The sequence below is a fragment of the Mustela nivalis genome (genome assembly GCF_964662115.1).
Source record: "Mustela nivalis genome assembly, chromosome: 3".
Classification (NCBI taxonomy): Eukaryota; Metazoa; Chordata; class Mammalia; order Carnivora; family Mustelidae; genus Mustela; species Mustela nivalis.
In genome coordinates this window covers 135,260,444-135,281,255 of record NC_139022.1, presented here as the reverse complement: position 1 = coordinate 135,281,255, position 20,812 = coordinate 135,260,444, and the positions used below count along the sequence as shown (strand labels likewise).

At 41.1% G+C, this 20,812-nt stretch overlaps 1 protein-coding gene across 5 annotated transcripts; it reads left to right on the top strand.

Moving 5' to 3' along the window:
* The first annotated feature begins 339 nt into the window (after positions 1–339).
* On the top strand, positions 340–19,564 carry CNOT8 (CCR4-NOT transcription complex subunit 8). Of its 5 annotated transcripts, none has more exons than XM_082725131.1 (7): positions 340–1,439; positions 8,987–9,170; positions 10,323–10,516; positions 14,586–14,747; positions 15,288–15,432; positions 16,148–16,258; positions 18,051–19,564. In XM_082725131.1, exons 2-7 carry the CDS (start codon positions 9,054–9,056, stop codon positions 18,198–18,200), a joined length of 879 nt encoding a protein of 292 aa, XP_082581257.1. In that variant the 5' UTR covers positions 340–1,439; positions 8,987–9,053; the 3' UTR covers positions 18,201–19,564. The 5 variants fall into 5 exon arrangements, with proteins under 5 accessions (XP_082581257.1, XP_082581256.1, XP_082581258.1 ...); XM_082725130.1 differs by having other exon boundaries at positions 340–1,612; XM_082725132.1 differs by lacking the exon at positions 340–1,439 and adding an exon at positions 1,855–1,976.
* The last annotated feature ends 1,248 nt before the right edge of the window (positions 19,565–20,812 follow it).

The following is a 20,812-nucleotide window of genomic DNA, read 5'->3' as shown; positions in this document are numbered from 1 at the left end:
AGGCCCAGTGCTGCAGGAAGAAACAAAAGTCCAAGAAAGGATTGTGGAGGCTGCTCTTCATGTGACTAGCTCCCCATAGGGCTGCCCTCTCTAGAATCTAATTACAAGCGGGTGAAAGGACACTAGAAACCCAGGAGACGGGTGGGGTGTGGGAGTGTTTTGCCTGCTTTCTTCATGCCTGTATTGCTCAATGGACTGATTGTTGAGCCTGCACCAAAGCTAATAAACAACAAAGATCTTTGTGATAGCAACAGAGACAGGCCAGAAACGATTGTTTATTGAGTAGACTGACACGCTCAGTGCGGTGTGATTTTTCCATTTATTAATACAACAACCTTATGAGATAGTTACATCCCTGGGTTACAGATAAGCAGACTCGATGCGGGAGCTGAAGGCTGGTTAAAGACAAAGCTAAGGCTGACACCTGCAACCTCTCCCTCAACCAGACTCTGGGGTGGGAATTGTGTGACATTCTTCCGGGAATCTCCCAACTATCTTAATGTTAATGCCTTGCTACACGGGACAACAAACAACTTGACAATGGCAAGGCCTTCCGTATCCTGTAGGTCTCCTTCAGAAAGTTCTTTTGAAACCTTCCTGTTCCTTACTCCCCCAACCCCATCGTATATAATCAGGCACCCCTCATAACCCCAGTGCAGCAGCTCTGTTTGCGCAATTTGTCCCTGTGTTTTAAATGAACCAGCATTTTGCACCCACGAAAGATGTCTTGGTCCTGGGCTTCGGACTCCACCCCCCGCCCCCCCAATCTCACCTGCTTTCCAAAACCACACCAGACAGACACTGGAGGGGAGAAGGAGAGTGGGGTTCAGAAACTGCACCTGATGCTCTACTCTGGGGAGGGGAGGTGGGAGTTCATCTCCCCAGAGGATAAATATTGGGAATCCCGTGAAATTGCCACTGAAGGCCTGCTCTGCCTCCAGCCTTGGAAATGGAGGCAGGATTTTTCAAAATCCCCTTAGGAGGCAACGTTTAAAAACAAGGAGGTCTAGTAGCTTGGATATTTGCTATCCAGCTACCAACAGCCCCCTTCAAGCGAAGGCACCTAGGGTATGGCTAGACCGCTGCTTTGGGCCGACCCGCACCAGTCGCAGACAGCGTGGCGCTCTCGCGGGAGAGGATAGAGAGCTGCGTGCGGGAAGTCAGTGCTTTGTCCTCTTCGCCACTGCGGGACAACGCGAGGCCCGGCTGCGGCCGAGGCTGCCCGGCTCAAATGCTGCCGAGGCCAGGCGCTGGCAAACCGCCCTCTGTCCACGCAGGATTCAGAGGATCGCGGGAACGGATGGAGGCTCTAGGGGCTCCTAAGCCCAGCCCAAGCCCAGGGCTCTCGCAAGGAAAACGTGCAGCGCCTTCCTAGCGCCCGCCGCCCCCGAGCTCCTCAGAGGCCGGGCTCCTTCCCCACCCGAGGCCGCGTCTTCTTTGTAAGTCGAGCAGGCCCCGGCGGGCCGGTTGCTGTGGTAACGCTGCTCGCCTTCTCTGTGAGGCAGACAGGAGGGAGGCGGGCCTCGCCGGACGTCACCCAGACTCGGTTTGGGGTGCTGCCCCACCCCCAACCAATTGTCTGCCAGAAAGGAAGCCGAGAGATAAACGTTTTGTAAGTGAGGGGTCCAGGGAGCTGCATTAGTACAGGGAAGGGGGTGAGGATCCTCTCCCGTCAACGACTTTAACGGCCCATCAAAGCAGGGTGGCGAGGACGTTACAGTTTGAGGGATTTGGTCTGAAGTTCCACGCCCCATCCTCGGCCATTGGGTCTCGACCACGCCCCCAAGCGGGGGCTTGTTCTAGGCCACGCCCCTCCTTTGGGCGCGCGGAAGGAGAACCGAAACAGTGTGTTGTTGCGAACTGAACTGAGCCGAGCACCGGTCGCGTTCCGCTTGCGTCTGGCGAGGCCGCCCCGCCTCTCTGCTTTCCGGGCGCCCTCTTGGTTTTGCGCCTGCGCGTTTCTCCCGCGAGCTCGGGTTGGTTGAACACGCACAGAGTCTCCGGGGCGCGCAAAAGGGGTGGAGCAGGCTTGACCAGGTGCGCGCGCGCGCGCGCGTGTCTGGAGTGACGTTAAAGGAGCAGGCGAGTCGGGAGGATCCAATGGGTAGAGTGGTTCGGCCAGGTTTTTAGGTGGGTAGTGCGTAAGGCCGCTCTGGGCACGAGGGCGCCCATCTCGCTGGCCCGCTCGATTCCCGGAGCAGATCCGGGGCAGGAAAAGAGCGCCGGGTCAGGGGCCGCTGCCGCTGCCGCCGCCGCCGCTGCCGCCGCTCCCGGGGGACTCTACCCGCCAGCCCGCAAGCCTGCGCTTTGCGGGCCCAGCTACTCAGGGTAAGCGGGCTTGCGCTTACCGGAGAGGAGCGTGAGATGAGAGTGTAGGAGGCCATCGGGGACCTGTGGGAAGAAGGGGAATGGGGGCGTAAGTGAGGGGAAGGGGGTGTAAGAAGAGAAAGAGGCCCATCGAATAGTGGTAATAATACCAATCACTAGCACACAGTAATAATATTCTAGTGTTATGTGCCAGGACTTTATACAAAGCACTTTATATGCTTCATTTTTTTATCCTCCACTACAGTTCTCCGAGGTGTATGTTATTGAACCCATTTTACAAGATAGGAAAACTGAGGCACCGGAGGGCTTAAGTAACTTATGCAAAGCCACGTAGCTAGTTGGTGGCATGGGTTCGAATGTAGGTCTTTCTGACCTGAAAGCCTACAATTGTAATGTCTTTTCTTCAGGGGAAATAAAGGTGGCTACAAGGGAAGGGGCGGGATGAGTGTTTGGAGAGGAAGGGTGATCGAGAACGGGAAGAGAATGATGATAGGAGGCTGTGTAAGGAGGAGGACCTGAATTTGGATCCTTCCGGGCCTCTCGCTTCTCGGTTCTTTTGGCCCCACAACTTTTCCTTGCCGTTCTGTGTTTATGAACCGTAGTTATTGCTCTGGAGGCCTGGACCGCATGGTTGGTTTTAAAGAACTGGTTGAACTGCGGTTCAGTCTATGGTAGTTGTGCTCGGACACTGTTTTGGGGGCGGGAGTGATGGAGGACGGCGAGGGCAGCCGCGACGATGTATAGAGAGGACCCTCTTTCAAGCTGCTGTGCCATTTCTTCTAACTTGCTCCTACTTCCTTTTCCATTTTATCATTGCGCGGCAAAGCCTTTGTTCAGTTCTCGGAATGGGGAAGTGATGTTGTCTCCTTGCATCCTTAGGCTTAAACTTAAAAAAAAAAAAACCCGGAAAACCCCAACTTTCTTTTCCTAAGCAAGACCTGGTACTCTGGATTGCTTGCAGAGAAGGTTTTCAGTTGGCTTTATTCGTCGTTGCACTTTAGAGCTTTCCTGGGTAAATAGGAGCTTTGTTTTGGAGTTTACACTATAGGTTAGCAAGAGCGATCTGCACAGATTTTACTGCAGATCAGCACAAGGCAGGGACCTTAGTAATTCCTGTGTGTGATCTTTTCTTCTTGAACAGTCGAAACAGCAGGTATCAGTGCTTGTTTTTTGCTTTCATATGGAGTGGAGGTAGGGTAGCTCGTGTGGTAGTCAGATTTTCATACAGTGGAGTAACTCCTCCAGTATGGGTATCAGTACTTGTTTTTTGCTTTCATATAGAGGAGTAGCTGGTGTGGTAGTCAGATTGTCATAGAGTGGAGTAACTCAAGTGGGAGTCAAGGTTTAATGTCAGCCTGTGAGGGAAACTTTGCATGTGATCATAGTTATCCTTAAAAATTCCTTAGGAAGGTTTAAAGTTATAGATAGACATTCTGTTTCTCAGTAATTCTAGCACAGTGTTTCTTTCAACTTTCAAACTTGTTACTGTTTCTCTGGTTGCAACTCAGGTAATTAATTAGCTTTCCTTTAGGGGCTTTATTGTACACATAAACATATTTGAATGGGGTAGTCCCTTCGTATTGTGAAGTGTACTGTGTGCAGCTGGCACTAAGAGGCTTAAAAGGAGAAAGAATAACTAAGGAGAACAGTGTGTTTGTGATTTTCTGGAGCATGTGCTCACTGAGTGGAAAGTGGCAGGCAAAACTGGTATCATTTATTATTTCTCTCCTTTTTGCCTAGCATATTTAGTAGTTTATGCTAAGCTAAATGTGCATAATGTGATTCCTTTTTAATTTTTGAGTGGCACTACATTTTGAAATTGCAAGCAATTTCCTGACAATTTTCCTAGATGAGGGTTTGGTGTGAGGATGTCTTACATATTGCCAGTGGTCTGTACTTGTGTTCCATATTTATCACATACGTGTAACAAGGGTTAGCTTTTTGAAAGTAGCTTAGATTTTTGTTTTTTTAAGGTTTTATTTAGGAGAGAGAGAGTGCACAAGCTGCAAGAGGGGGAGAGGGAGAGGGAGAAGCCAACTCCTTGCTGAGCAGCGACAGATGACAGTATGGTGCTTGATCCCAGGACTTTGGGATCAGGACCTGAGCCAAAGGCAGACGCCCAACTGGTTGAGCCACCCAGGCACCCATGGCTTAGTTTATTTATTTATTTATTTATTTTATTATTTATTTTTTTAGATTTTATTCATTTATTTGACAAGAGAGAGAGATCACAAGTAGGCAGAGACAGGGGGAAGCAGGTTCCCTGCCAAGCAAAGAGCCCAACATGTGACTTGATCCCAGGACCCTGAGATCATGACCTGAGCTGAAGGCAGAGGCCTAACCCACTGAGCCACCCAGGTGCCCCAGTTTTTTTTTTTTTTTAATATATATTTTATATGTATATACACACACATGCATTTATATATACATATATAAAATATGTATATAAAATATGTATATATTTTATATGTACATGTACATATTTTATATGTATATATATATATATATATACACACACATATTTTAAGATTTTATTTATTTATTTGACAGACAGAGATCACAAGTAGGCAGAGAGGCAGGTATTGACAGAGAGGGGCTGAGCAGAGAGCCCCATGCGCAGCTCAATCCCAGGACCCTGGGATCATGACCCCAGCCGAAGGAGAGGCTTTAACTCACTGAGCCACCCAGGCACCCCTTGCTTAGCTTTTTAAAAAATTTTTCTTGGAAATGGAGTCATGATAGTGCCTTTTCAAATTAATGTCTCTGGGGCTCCTGGATGATGGCTTGTTCTTTAAGTCTCTGCCTTTGGCTCAGGACATGGTCCCAGAGTTCTGGGATCAAGCCCTGGATGGGACTCTGCTCAGTGGGAAGGCTGCTTCTCTCTTTTTCATTCTCCTGCTTGTGTTCCTTCTCTCACTGTCTCTGTCAAATAAATAAAAATCTTAAAAAAAAAAAAAAAAACTTATGTCTCTGAATTTCACTTATCTGTAAAATGTAGAGGAAGGAACTGTACAAAGTTGTAAGTTTTCTCCATTGTTAATTTTGAAATAGAACTCCACATTTCATATCTTGCCCACCTATATCCGTGTCACATTATCTCTAAAAGATAAGGACTCTTTTTTAAAAAACCCATGATAATGTAACACCAAAAAAAAAGCAAAACCCATCCAATAAACCAAAATCAGCCATTGTTCAGACTTTTGTCTTGAAAATGTCACTTTTTTAAAAAAATTCTAACAGTTTAAAGATCTATTTAGGGTCTGTAAATTTTGATTGATTGATAAGTCTATTGAGAGTCTTTTATTTTTATTTCTTGCAGTTGTTGAAGAAGCTGGGTTTTCCTGTAGTTTCCCACAGTAGTTTCTGGATTTTGATGATTGCCTTCCTATTGTGTCATTTAACATGTTCCTCTGTCCTCTTTATTTCCTGTAAATTGGTCTAGAGGTTTGATCAGATTCAAGTTAGATTTTTTTTTAAAATATTTTATTTATTTTAGAGAGATAGTATGAGCACATGGGGCATGAGGCAGGGGAGCGAGTGAGAACAGAGGGAAAGGCAGAGAATCCCAAGTAGAATTCCTGATGAGCACAGAGCCTGCTGCAGGGTTGGATGCCAGGACCCTGAGATCATGACCTGAGCCGAAATCAAGAGTGGAACACTTAACTGACTGAGCCAACCAGGCACCCCTCAAGTTAGATTTTTTTTTTTTGACCCATGTAATTCATAGTGGTGAGGTGTTCTGTCAGGAGGCGCATAATACCTAGTTGTCTCTTTCTGTGGTTATTACAGCCATTGTGATATTTTAACAACTTTATTGAAGTATAATTTAAGTACTGTAAAACTAGAGTACAGAGATTTTTAGTAGATTTATGGAGTTGTGCAGTAATCAGGTAGTTGAGTTTGGTAACCTTTCCCTCACCTCGGTAAGATCACCTCATGCCATTTACGGTTAATGTCTGTTCCCATTCCATTGCTATAGTCTACTTTCTGCTTTTATAGATTTCCCTTTTCTGAATATTCCATATGGATGCCATTATGATTATTGCCCAGATCTGTGAATTCTTCAGGATCCGCAAAACTGATAATCTATCATTCTGTATTCGTTAGCTTTATAACTTCTATTTTTTTTTTTTTAAAGATTTTATTTATTTATTTGACAGACAGAGATCACAAGTAGGCAGAGAGGCAGGCAGAGAGAGAGAGAGAGAGAGAGAGAGAGAGAGAGAGAGAGAGAGAAGCAGGCTTCCTGCGGAGCAGAGAGCCCGATGCGGGGCTCAATCCCAGGACCCTGAGATCATGACCCAAGCCGAAGGCAGCAGCCCAAACCACTGAGCCACCCAGGCGCCCCGCTTTATAACTTCTATTAAAGGAAACTTTCCTTTAGGATTTCTCTCTCTGTCAAATAAATAAATTAAAAATCTTAAAATAAATAAATAAAATCTTAAAAAAAATCCATGAGTTCATAGTTTGAAGACATTGATTGTAGTAACTATTCATAATGGTGTTTATTATAATCTTTTTTTTTTTTTTTAAGATTTTATTTATTTATTTGACAGAGATCGCAAGTAGACAGAGAGGCAGGCAGAGAGAGAGAGGGAAGCAGGCTCCCTGCTGAGCAGAGAACCCGATGTGGGGCCTGATCCCAGGACTCTGGGATCATGACCTGAGCCGAAGACAGAGGCTTTAACCCACTGAGCCACCCAGGCCCCCCTATAATCTTTTATATATGTTTATCTTTTATATATCTTTCTTCGACCAGAGGGAGCCTCTTCAGGATATTTCCTGAGTTCTTTTGACATAACCTTAAGAGCTGCTTTACTAGGGAGCCTGGTTCTAAGAATTTAGTGTAAATACCCAATTGTCTTCTTTATAAGCCTGCTTTTTTCTGCTTTGAGACCTAAGGCATTTTTTTGCTTGGGTCCTTTTTGGTGCTTTGCTTTTATGGAAATGTCTTCACAGTCATACCCACTTCCTCTAAAGTAGTTTATGATAGTGCTTGAAATGACACCAAAAAGGAAATGCATTGTTTAAGTTAGAAAAATAAGGAAGTGGAGTGGTACTGATTTAACATTAATGGGCATAGAAATGGCTTTGTGCCCTCTTGCAGGGGAAAATCTTAAACACAGTTTATAATCTAATCAGAGTCCTAACATTTTCTTAATTATGATTATATCGTGGGATTTATTCCATACCCAGTTTGAACTTTTGCCCTTGTTGGATGTTTTTATTCATTTGCAAGCCTTTAATTCATGGCCATCATGTACAGGACTGAAATGAGAAGAAATGGATTCTGTTTTTGAGAAGTATCCACCATATTTGTTAGGAATTTAACCACTGTCTCCTTAAGTTTCAGAGTAATTATAGTCAGTATATTATAATTCTAGAGAAACATCTGTTAAAGTGTTGGGTACTTAAATAAATGGGATCTTTCAGGGTTGCTGACAAACCAAAAGATCAGTTTCTCAGAATTTTCTCAGAGAAATGATGACATTTGAGGATGACAGTTTTGTTTTGATCTAGATTCTTATCATTGGCATCTGCCTGTCTTGAAAGTAGGAAGCAAAGATTCATTTTACTATTTCTAGGAATTTTCCTTTGAATATATATCTGTGTACTGGAGCCCACTCTTACGTTGAGGGTGCATGTGGTGGGGTCACCTTTATAAATAAAGGCCATTATGATAAGCTCCTTTTGGTCTTTTTGTAACTAAGCATCTCATTATTATAATAACAGCATTACTCTGAAGCTGAATCATGTTGAGTTTTATCTTGCAGAATACTGTGCCCCTCCATAGTTTCCTCCCAGAATATGCACTAAACTCATATTATGCTTTCTAGTTGAATTATTTATACTTGCCATCTTCTCTATTCCTTTTGTTGAATGGCTTAGTTTCTTTCTATTATTATGTGTTTAAAAGTAGACACTAATAATTCCAATTCTTTCATTCTGGTGGTTAAAGTTTCAAATTAGCAAGTGGGGTTGGTTTTTACCACTTAAATCCCTCACTTCATGATCTATTTGCACAGATCTAAAGAGGCACTATATTAAGTTACTTAATTGTCTTTAGTTTATATATGACTTTTGGATTGTGGAGAAAAAGAATTTCCCCTTTTATCAGGGGCAGAGGGAGGAGTCCCATGACCATATTCACAATGTAGTTGTTAACACTTACATGTGAGAGTTTAGGGCCTATTTTAATCTTTAGATAGTCTGAAAAGGACTCAAATACTGATTTAAGGTAGTGGTTTCACTTCTGTGCTAAAGGGCAGCTTGGGCAAAAGTTTCTTCAGATTTATTTCTTTCCTTTTTTTAAAAGATTTTATTTTTAAGTAATCTCTACATCCAGCATGGGTCTGAAACTTATAACCCTGAGATCACGAGTCACATGCTATACCAACTGAGCCAGGCAGGCACCCCAGTTTCTTCAGATTTCTTAATTGTAGTTTCTTTGGGTTAAAGAAATGTGTGTGTGTGTGTGTGTCTGTGTGTCTTTGTCTTGACAAAGGCAAATTTTCCCACCTTATAAACTGAAGAATGAATGTAAATTGTCTTAATGTTTTAGCTTAAACTGATGAAGTGATTTTTTTTTTAAATCTTTGTTTTGTTGACATTATCCCAGTGAAATTTGTGTGATTTCAAAATATGTTTTTGAATCTAGATCAGATCAACCAACGGCTTACCCTCTTACAGAGTCAGCTGAAAGTGACTTACCAAGTTTCTTCAAGATGCCTGCAGCACTTGTGGAGAATAGCCAAGTTATCTGTGAAGTCTGGGCCAGCAATCTAGAAGAAGAGATGAGGAAGATCCGAGAAATTGTGCTCAGTTACAGTTATATTGCTATGGTAAAGAGCTCTGCTCTGTTTGACTCACCTTCTACTATGGACTTAGGGAATGTTCAATGTGAGATTTTGAAAGAAAGGATAATACTAACCCATGGTAAATTAAACTTGGTGGAAGGTTGTGATGCTTTTATAAAACATGGTAGCCAGTGTGTCTGAGAGGGATGTAACCTATAATATCTTAGGGTTTTTTTTTTGTAATGTTACTTTGTGTTTCATTGTTTTTAAGGCAGAAGTTATGTCAGTCCATAGGGCAGGTCTGTCCTGTCCTGCAGATAGGGTGAATTTGACAGTGTTTAAAAATGGTTTTTAAAAATTAACTATCACCATTTAATAATTAAGAGATCTCTTTTAAAGTCCAGATTTCTGACATCTCTGGAAAAAAATGGGAAGATCTGGCATTACAGGATCCACATTCTTCTGTGTTTTTGAGTGGCTGGAGAGGCAGATGTGTGTCATGGTGATATTGAGGGCCTCTTCTAGAGGAGGCATGTACTGTCTAGTTTGCTCTAATCTGCATTACTCATAAGCAGTAAGTCTTTAGCCTCATATTTAAAACTGTCTGTGATCTTGTTCCAGGCTTTTTACTCACGGTAAATGTAGCTATTGTTTTCTTCTGAATAGCTATTTCCTTTCCCTATATTTGTATTTTTATTTATACATGTTCTCAAACAAAACTTTTTTTTTTTTTTTAAGATTTTATTTATTTATTAGAGAGGGAGTGAGTGCACAGAGGGAGCATGAGAGAGAAGCAGGCTCCCCGCTGAGCAGAGAGCCTGAACTGGGGCTTGATCCCAGGACCCTGAGATCATGACGTTAGCTGAAGGCAGCGGTTTAACGTACTGAGCCACACAGGCATCCCTAAACCTAAACTTTTAAAAATTCACTGTATATGAATATAGAATGTTCTTAATCTATAGTTATCATTTGTTCTTACTCACATCCTGCCTAGAATTTCCAATTTGCTGCCCAAAACTTAATGATTCTAGTACTCCTTGTGTAGGTATCAATGAGATTAGTATTTTAATACTTGTGCCCAAGCTTGGGTCTTGTCACATAACTTTTATAAATTAAGATAAAATTTTTATTTATGAATTACCAATTCTCAGCATCCTTTTGTGAAACCTTATGATGAGAGACCTTTTACTTTTCTAGGACACAGAATTTCCAGGTGTTGTGGTACGACCAATTGGTGAATTTCGTAGTTCCATAGATTACCAGTATCAGCTTTTACGGTGTAATGTTGACCTTCTAAAAATTATCCAGCTGGGCCTTACATTCACAAATGAAAAGGGAGAATATCCTTCTGGAATCAACACTTGGCAGTTCAACTTCAAATTTAACCTTACGTAAGTGTCTGAAACATTTCTCAGTGTTTATTCTTAGATCTACCACATTTGTGCAGACTGTGATTTCTGACTTTTTATTAATATGAAGTTTTATTACCATTGAAACCAAGTAAGGATTGGACACAGCAGTCAGGTAGACAATGGAATAAGGAATCTCAGAAAGTAAAGTCCCTCTTAAAGAACTCTTTTTTTTTTTTTTTTTTTTTTAAAGATTTTATTTATTTATTTGTGAGAGAGAGAGAGTGAGAGCGAGCACAGGCAGACAGAGTGGAAGGCAGAGTCAGAGGGAGAAGCAGGCTCCCTGCGGAGTAAGGAGCCCGATATGGGACTCAATCCCAGGACGCTGGGATCATGACCTGAGCCGAAGGCAGCTGCTTAACCAACTGAGCCACCCAGGCGTCCCTTAAAGAACTCTTATAGGGCAACAATAAAAAGGCAATCCAGTTGAAAATGGGCATTAGATCTGAATAGACATTTCTCCCAAGAACATATAGATATGGCTAATAAACCCATCAAAAGATGGTCACCATCACTAGTCATGAGGGAAATGCAAATCAAAACTACAGTGAGATACCACTTTATACCCATTAGATGGCTGTAATAAAAAAGACACAACAAATGTTCGTAAGGGTGTAGAGAAATTAAAAGCCTTGTTATATTGCTGTTGGGAAAGTAGAATGAATGATGTAGCCTCTTTGGAAAATAGGCAGTTTATCAAAAGGTTAAATGTAGAGTTACCATGTGATCCAGCAATTCCACTTCTAGGCATATACCCAAGAGAAATGAAAACACACTTTTATACAAAAACTTGTATGGGAGTATTCATAACAGCATTATTTATAAAGGTCCCAAAGTGGAAACAGTCCATATGTCTGTGATCTGATGAATGGATAAAATAAATATGGTATATCCATATTATGTTTTTGGACAGTAAAAGGAAAGAGGTAGTAATATATGTTGTACATTGATGTGCTTTGAAAACATGCTAAGGAAAAGAAGCCAGAAACAAAAAACCACTTATTATAGGGTTCTTTTTATAGGCAAACTGATAGAGTTAGAATAGGTTTAGTGGTTGTCCAGGGTGTAGGTGGTGGTGAGATTATGGGGTACTGGGGATTGATTGCATAATGGGTATGGGTTTTGTTTTTGAGGTGATGAAATGGTTTATAATTGACTGTGGTGGTTGTTGCACAATTCTGAAAATACTAAAGGTGATTAAATTGCATACTTTATTTTTTAAGTTTTTAAAAAAGATTTATTTGAGAGACAGAGTATAGAGTTGGGGGTGGAGGGGTAGCAGAAGAGGGAAAAAGTCACAAGCAGACTCTGTAGAGAGTAGAACCTGACACATCTCATGACCCTGAGATCATGACCTGAGCCGAAATCAAGAGTCAGTCATTTAACTGACTGCCTCCCAGACACCCTGAAGTGCATACGTTATTTATTTATTTATTTATATTTATTTTTTTAAGATTTTATTTTTTTTTATTTGACAGAGAAAGCAAGAAAGTGAATACAAGCAGGGAGAGGGGGAGAGGGAGAAGCAGGCTTTCCGATGAGCAGGGAAGCCTGTTCAGTCCCAGGACCTTGGGATCATGACTTGAGCCGAAGGCGGATGCTCAAGGACTGAGCCACCCAGGTGTCCCTACTTGATTTTCTTTTTTAAAGGGTTTATTTATTTATCGGAGAAAGAGAGAGAGAGGGAGAAAGAGAGAGAGAGAAATCATAGGTAGAGGGGCAGGTAGAGGGAGAAGCAGGTTCTCCGCTGAGCAGGGAGCGCGATGCAGGGCTTGATGCTAGGACCTGGGATCATGACCTGAGCCGAAGGCAGATGCCTAACTAACTGAGCCACCCAGATATCCCAGAAGTGTATACTTTAAATGAGTAAATGTTTAGTATGTGAAATACATACTTAATAAGTCTTTTCAAAATGAAAAAGTTAATTCTCCAGTTAGGAGATAAATTGCAGTTCTGCCATTTTTAGCTGGGTCATTTGGGGTTAGTAATTTTACCTTCCTTATGTGTTTCCTTATGTGTAAAACAGGATTATTATTATCTTTCATAATAGAAGAAAAAAGGAAATAAGGACTTGATGTTAATTAAGGGTAATTGAAACTGAAGGGAATTTTGATGTTTTAAAAGGGTGGTAAAAAACACAAAATTTACCATCTCAACCGTTTTTAAGTCCACACTTCAGTAGTGTTGAAGTATGTTTGCGTTGTTGTGAAGCAGACCCCCAGAACTTTCTCATCTTCAAATCTGGCACTCTCTACCCATTAAACAATTTTTTCTTCTTCCCCAGATCTTGATGAAACACCATACTGCTTTCTGTTTCTATGAATTTGAATATTTTAGCTCCCTCATATAAGTGGAAACATAAAATACTTGTCATTTTGTGACTGGTGTATTTCACATAGCATGATATCTTTAAGGTTCATCCATGTTGTGGCATAGACTATAGCAAAGACTGAATAATATTCTGTTGTATAGTAGACCACATTTTTTTTTAAGACTTTATTTACTATTGGATAGACAGATATCACAAGTAGGCAGAGCAGCGGCCGAGAGAGGGGGAAGCAGGCTCCCCACTGAGCTGAGAGCCCAATGCAGGGCTTGATTCCAGGACCCGAGGCGAATGCAGAGGCTTAACCCAGTGACCCACCCAGGCCCCCTAGAACACATATTTTTATCTGTTCATTCACTGATGGACATTAAGTTATTTCCACCTCTTGACTGTTGGGAGTAGTGCTGCTATAAACACGGATGTGCAAATGCATTCATGACCGCGCTTTTCATTCTTCTGGGATATAGACCCAGAAGTGGGATTGCTGGATCATTTGGTAGTTCTGTTTTTAATTTTTTGATGACGATGTAATTTTTTTTTTTTTTTTTTTTTTAAGAGAGTGAGCACATGAGAAAGTGTGCTTGTGAGTGTGGGGGAGGATTGGGGAGGAATAGAGGGAGTCTGGAGTTAGTGCATAGTCTGATGTCAGGCTTGATTTCAGACCCTGAGATCATGGCTGGAGCCGAAATAAGAAGTTGAATGCTTAACTGAAAGCCACTCAGGTGCCCTGGGAAGATGTAATTTTTTGAGGGGAGAATTTTGGGGAGACTATCATTTTGCTAATTATATGAGGTAGTTTTAGTGTAATTCTGATTGGGTCACAGTACTCAAGTACTACTGCTTTATTTAACAGCACCAGGAGCATTTGATAGCTCAGGAATAATTTTTTGATTGTTCATCTGCTTTGGAGATTTCAGTTTTAGGAATAATTTGGGGAGATGATCTGGATCTCTCCTTTAATTACGTTTTTTCCCCAGTCCTGTGTGTGTTTAAAACAATGCTTATTTTAGGTGAAAGAAAACAGAATGATTCAACACTGGTTTTAATTTAATAGGAAAAAAATTAAGATTGCATTTTTCTTTTCCTAGTTGTCTGTCCTAAGTTTATGTGAAGAAGAAGTGAAATAACAGTGAAATCTAGTGGGAAAGGAGTTACATAATTTATTTTCCTACTGTTGTGATATGTGGTATTATGAATATTCCTCTGTTTAAATTGATGGGTGTATCTTTGCAGGGGAATATTATGCCAGAGTTGCAAAGGATGTGGTATATCTCTGAGCATTGGTCTGGAAAGATGGTCTGTGCTATGTAGATATAAGACTGGAGTTGTGTATGTGTATGTAGAGAAAATAGCCTTCAGGGATATATAAACTGAGTTATTAGCAGTTGTTTCTATGATATAATATTACAAGGACATTTTAAAAAGTTTTCTGGTATTTTAAGTATTTTTGTATTGGTTGATTCTCTTTTTCTATAAATAATGGGAGAAATGTGGGTCTTTTATAATTAAGACATTTATTTTGTGGGGGAAAGTCTCACTTTTCTATCAGCCACAGAGATAAGATTATCTACTTTGCATGCTTGCTGGAATACTGGAAAGAATGAATTGATCTGTTACTAAATTATGAAAGCATTTCAAGAATACTCATTCTGTAATTACAAGGTGATGTTAATATTGCTGCCCTCTACTTCTCTTAGATTAAGAAGTGAATACCTTCTTTTTTAGAGAGGACATGTACTCCCAGGATTCCATAGATCTCCTCGCTAACTCTGGACTGCAATTTCAGAAGCATGAAGAGGAAGGGATTGACACATTGCACTTTGCAGAGCTGCTTATGACATCAGGGGTGGTTCTCTGTGACAACGTCAAATGGCTTTCGTTTCATAGGTCAGTCCCAGTTAATGTGTATTTCCCTTGCTTTGGGAATAGGAAATTGCATTCTTAAGTTATTGCTGTAGTTCTATTGGCTATTTTTTTTTTTTAAACTACCTATTGGCAGTTACGGAGTAGATGGTAACTTAACCATGTTTCAGTGTTTCAAAAAAGACTTTGGAGCTTATACTGGTTTGTTTCACACAGTACTGGGCTCTGTCATGTGGCTGGCTATCAGTAGGTACATTCCAGGTGGAAGGATGGAGGGTGGGGAGGATCAAAGCACTTGATCATCTTTTTCTTGTCCTGTAAGTGGCTGGCCTGTAGTTTATGATGAATAAAACCCACATTTGTAACCCCTTGGGTTCTCTTGTAAGTCTCTCATCTTAGTCTGGTTTGTTGGTATTTGAGGGAAAGTTCAGATTACAGTAGGATAGATTATGGAAAACTGAAAGTTACAAGGTAGCACCATTAAGTTTTGAGAAATAAAGCAGTTGAACTTGGGGGCCTGGTAATTGCTGCTTTTTCAGCTCATTGCCTCATTCTCTTCTGTAGTGGCTATGATTTTGGCTACATGGTAAAGTTACTTACGGATTCTCGTTTGCCAGAAGAGGAACATGAATTCTTTCATATTCTGAACCTTTTTTTCCCATCCATTTATGATGTGAAATACCTGATGAAGAGCTGCAAAAATCTTAAGGTACACAATATTTTTCTTAATATAAATAGCAACAAAAAAGACAAAACAGGCTTGTCATTTTGCTTTATCACTATTTTTAGAAATTAAATTACTATTATTATTTATTGCTCCTTACGCATTCTTCAGTGCCTTCTAGGTGCCAGCATTGTACTGAAGTGGGTGTATGTAGAGCTGATTGGCACAGGGATTTGTGTGGTGAATGTATTTAATCTGGGGATGAAGGGAGCCCTCTGCTTCTCTTATTCTGGGGGAGGCATTTGTCACGTAGGGCTCACAAACCTAGTGAAATAGTTGGTGGCATGAGGTGTGTATGTAGTTTGTTAGGGATAGGGTCTGTAGTGTACCAGACTCAGAGGTTCTTAACCCTAGATAGTTCAAGAACTCAGCACCCTAGTAAGTTGTTGACATAAGAGATTTTCTGTCTAGAATTGGATTGGTATTTACTATTTCCTCAATCTTGTTTTATAGCCATTAGGACTTTAAAATGGGGGAGAGGTCTGATAAAATTAATGATATGTAAAAGGAAGGAATGAAAAGTGAAATATAACACAGTGTATTTTTTGGAGGGTTAAAAAGGGGATATTGCTGGGGTAAGGCCTTAGTAAATGACCTGTTCCCACTTGTCATCACCAAAAGAATTAAACTAAAAAGTGGACTTGTTGATTCAGTAGAGGAGGGGTGCGTCTGAAATACTCTGTTTTCTTTACATTTGCAGGGTGGTCTTCAGGAAGTTGCTGATCAGTTGGATTTGCAGAGAATTGGAAGGCAACACCAGGCAGGCTCAGACTCGCTGCTGACAGGAATGGCGTTCTTCAGGATGAAAGAGGTAAGGGAGGTGGGTTATCTTTGTAGGCTGAGATTTGTTGAAAATTTATAGTTCTGATGGAAGTTGATCACTTTGAAAGTAGTTGTTTTGTTTGTTTGTTAATGTTCAGTATATTATATGCAGTTTGGGAGGCAAAGTTATCCTGAAGTGGAGGCTCCCTCAGCTTATTCAAGCCTAGACATATATTTGGTGTTCTTTGCAGTTCTCATTCTTGTTGTAATTTGCTTTTCTTCTGATTTCTCTAATGTGGGCACATTTGTACACTCACTTATTTTATGCTTATGTTCTGTGAGTTGTCAAATGTCTGCAACCAGCATATTCCATGATAAGCTGAAAGGTTTTCCTCTAAAATCAGGAACAACACAAGCATGCCCATTCTTTCCACTTTTATTCAACATAGTATTGGAAGTCCTAGCCAGAGTAATTAGGCAAGCACAAGAAATACAGGGGATCCAGATTAAAACGGAGGAAGTAAAACTCACTGTTTTCAGATGGCATGATATTATATATAGAAAACTCAAAAGAGTCCACCAAGAAGCTCTTAGAGTAAATGAATTCAGTAAAATTTCAAGATACAAAATCAGTATACAAATACCTTGTGTTTCTGTATATTAATAATGAGCTGTCAGAAAGAAGTTAAGAAAGAATCCCATTTACAACTGCATCAAAAACAATAAAGTACCTAGGAACCACTTTAACCAAGAAGATAAAAGACCTGTACCTGAAAATTATAAGGCATTGATGAAAGAAACAGAAGAAGACACAAATAGTGGAAAGATACTTAGGGTTCATGAATTGGAAGAATTAATATCCATTTTTTTAAAAAAAAGATTTTATCCATTTGAGAGAGAGAGGGGGAGAAGGAAACTCCTGACTGAGCAGGGAGCCCAACGTAGGGCGGAGTCCCAGGACCCTGGGATCATGACCTGAGCTGAAAGCAGATGCTTAACCAACTGAGCCATCCAGGCGCCCCTGGAAGAATATATATTCAGAAAATGTCTGTACTTCCCAAAGCAGTCTTACAGATTCGGTGCAGTCTCTATCAAAATTCCAGTGGCATTTTTCACAGAAGTAGAACAATGATCTTATAATTTGTGTGGAACTATAGAAGTCCTGAGAAAGAAGAACAAAGCTGGTGGCATGCTCCCCCGAGGTTGCTTAGGCAATGGCTGGAGACATTTTTGGTTGTCACAGTCTGGAGAAGCAGAGGGGCGGCCCATTACCAGCCAGGGACATTGCTAAACATTCTTCAGTACTACAGTACACTGGACAGCTCCCTTCATGCCACCACCCCCACCCCACCCCCAACAAGGAATTGCTCTGCCCAGTAGGGCCAGGGTTGAGGTACCCTACCAAAGTGTGTAATATTCACTCTCTCACTTGTAAAGGCCTCCTATTGGCCCATTTTCTAGATAGGGAACTGTGGCTGAAGGAGAGTTGGAAGATCACAGAGTGTAGAGCCCAAGCTCCTAAGCACTGCACTGCTTGTTAAAGAGAAGGGAGGAGATGGAGATGGTTGTACTAAACAGTGGCAGCAGCCCACAGATCCTGGCAGTAGAAGATCTCTTGGAGAGTCGAAGTCTGCTCAGAAAGGAGAGCCTATATATTAAGAAGGGAGCATGAAAAGACTATGTAAGAGGAGAGACTTGGAGCCTTTCTTTATGAAGTTACTTCCTAGTTGGGTAGATCGTCAGGGCTTGGAGACGGCTGGGAGGTGCTGACGTAGTAGTGTTGAGACTTGGCATAACTCCTGGCGGGATTCTCACCATGGGTTCTCTGTCCTATCCCACAGTTGTTTTTTGAGGACAGTATTGATGATGCCAAATACTGTGGGCGGCTCTATGGCCTAGGCACAGGAGTGGCCCAGAAGCAGAATGAGGATGTGGACTCTGCCCAGGAGAAGATGAGCATTCTGGCTATCATCAACAACATGCAGCAGTGATGGTGTCGAGGCTCTGTAGGGCGGGCCTGATCCCAGAGTGGTGCTTCTCTGCTGACTGTGTACTTCCCTTCCTCCCCAAGAGAAAACGCTTCTTTTGAGCAAACTGTACTTACCATCCGCGTTGAAAGACTTTTGTTGTATTGAAGACAAAAGGTGTCTTTATTTTAGATCCAGAAGAGGGGAGTTGACTCTGAATTTGTAAACAAGTCTTCCCTATTCCTCATCCCCAAGCCTGCCTCCAGTTGCTTCCTGCCACCAGCATCCATGGCTCATTTGACACCTTTTTAAATATCCAGGACAAGTCAGAAAGACTAGTAAAATATATATATAACTCTTTATCTGTTGTCATCCTTTTTTTTTTTTAAGTCTTGCTGCTCTCTGAGGATGAAGACTTTTTGATGGGATTCTCAGCTGAGCTGAGGGTTTCCAGGGAAAGTGGAACAAAATGGGTGTTTTGTGAATTGGTTTATAGATGTCTTTTCCTTCTTTTTTTTTTTGAACCTTTCTCTAGTCCTTGCTTTCCTCACACTTTGTTAGTCTTTCATTATATGCTATTATGTGGAAATGAATTACTCAGTGCTGAAATTTTGAAGACCAGATAATGAAAACTTTTATTAAAAACAAAATTCTTCTGAATCTGTTTACCCTTTATTCATGAGGAACTCCAGAATTGATAATGGGTATTAAGTTAACCACTTTATGTGTCTTTAAGTTTGTGTTCCATTGTGCCACTGAGATTTGCTGTCACATGTCTATCATTTGCAATCATTTTAAGTCTTAATATAATAAAATATCCTATATTTGTTCCTGAACGAATTAAGATCAGAATTTTGGACCATAACTCTTATATTTTCAGTAATGCGATTTCAGATGGTCTTTTGTATTTTTCCACGTCTCTTTGTTCTCCCTGCTTTTCCTTTTGGCAAACCTGAGGAGAAGTTAGGGAGACTGATTATGTGAGTACCAGGAATGTGAGTCTTTGAAAAGTTAATAGTGGTACATGTAAACAGGGCAGTAAGAAATTTGGTTAGAGTTCTCTTGGAGTAATATCCCACAACTGGGGTAGGAAGCTCAGGACTGTGATTTTTTTTTTCTCCTTAAACTAGTCATTTAAAAAGTACATTATATTGTTTTTTGAATGACTACAGTATGGACAATTTAGAAAAACCAAAAACCCCTTTGAAATATGAAAACTGGTAACTCACTGAAGTGGATGAATATTCTTACATTTTAAAAGCTTATGGAAAACTCAATTTCACATGATTCAAAAATGTCAAGTATTATAAGCTGGTATTTAAGATGCTTGTAAATATTATTTATGTTTTTAATTTTGTAAAATAAAGATTTCTTTTTAACCACTGGCATGAAGGTTTGATCTTTCATAGCTATTAATTGCTGACTGTAGAAGATAGCTGTTTGCAATCAGTGATTAGAAGCATCTCACCTGCCCCCAAACTCCATATCCCACAAGTTGGCTTGCATATAAAATGTCTCACTTTCTTGGAAGTTGCTCTTTAAAGATTTTTTTATTTATTTGAGAGAGAGAGTGTGAGTGAAAGAAAAGAGACCATGAACCAGGGGTAGAGGGAAAGGGAGAAGCAGGGCTCCATCCTGAGACCCTGGGATCATGACCTGACCCAAAGGCAGACACTTGAGCGACTGAGCCACCCAGGCATCCCTGTAGGAAGTTTTTAATGGCTAACTGTGTAAATGGAATTGTCTCCTCACTTCACAAGCCCTGACTGATTGTCCAGCCTTAATAGGAAAACTAGTTTTAATTCTGTCCTGGGACCACTCCATTACATTTGGTGGATTAGCTTTTTAATTAGTGGATTTTTAAAACAAACTGAACTTCTGGTATTGTAGCACTGGCTCCAGACTATTTCCCACCCTTTCAGCTGGCATAAAACAAGGAGTTTTAAGAAGTGTGGTATACGAGCAGATCTAAGTTTTCATTGGGATGTTCACGTACAGGAAGAGATTCTCAGCCAAGTTCTTTGGCATGCTGGTGATTGTGGGGCCTGTACAGATGGCCTAAATTTATTTATTGGGATCGAGCCCCGTATCAGGCTTCCTGCTTCTCAGGAAGGCTGCTTCTCCCTCTCCCCCTGTTTGTGTTCAGCTCTTGCTATCTATCAAATAAATAAAATCTTTAAAAAAGAGAAGATTTTGAGGGAGTGAGAGTATGGATGAGTGTTGGGGAGGGGAGTAGAGGAAGAAAGACTAACTGCTTAGCACGGGGCCCGACGCAGAGCTCCATCCTAGGACCCTGAGACCATGACGAGCTGAAAGCATACACTTTATCAGCTTAGCCATCAAGACACCCCCAGATGTCCTAAATTTAGATTCAGATAGGGAATTTATCTTTGCCACAGTTGACAGATTTGTATGTCAGGAGAAATGTTGAGATGAATGGTTGAATTAACTCATTGTTGAGCCGGGGATTTGGTCATTGCATGGGAGGGATGAGACAGTTCATTAAAGTGTTGCTAAAGAAAGGGCACACCTCTAGTAGAATTGGCAAGAACTTTGTATACATATATATGAGCACATGTAGGACTTTGTTAATGGTTATGCTCAGAAAGGGATGGTCCTGTAGAGGGTAACCAGAG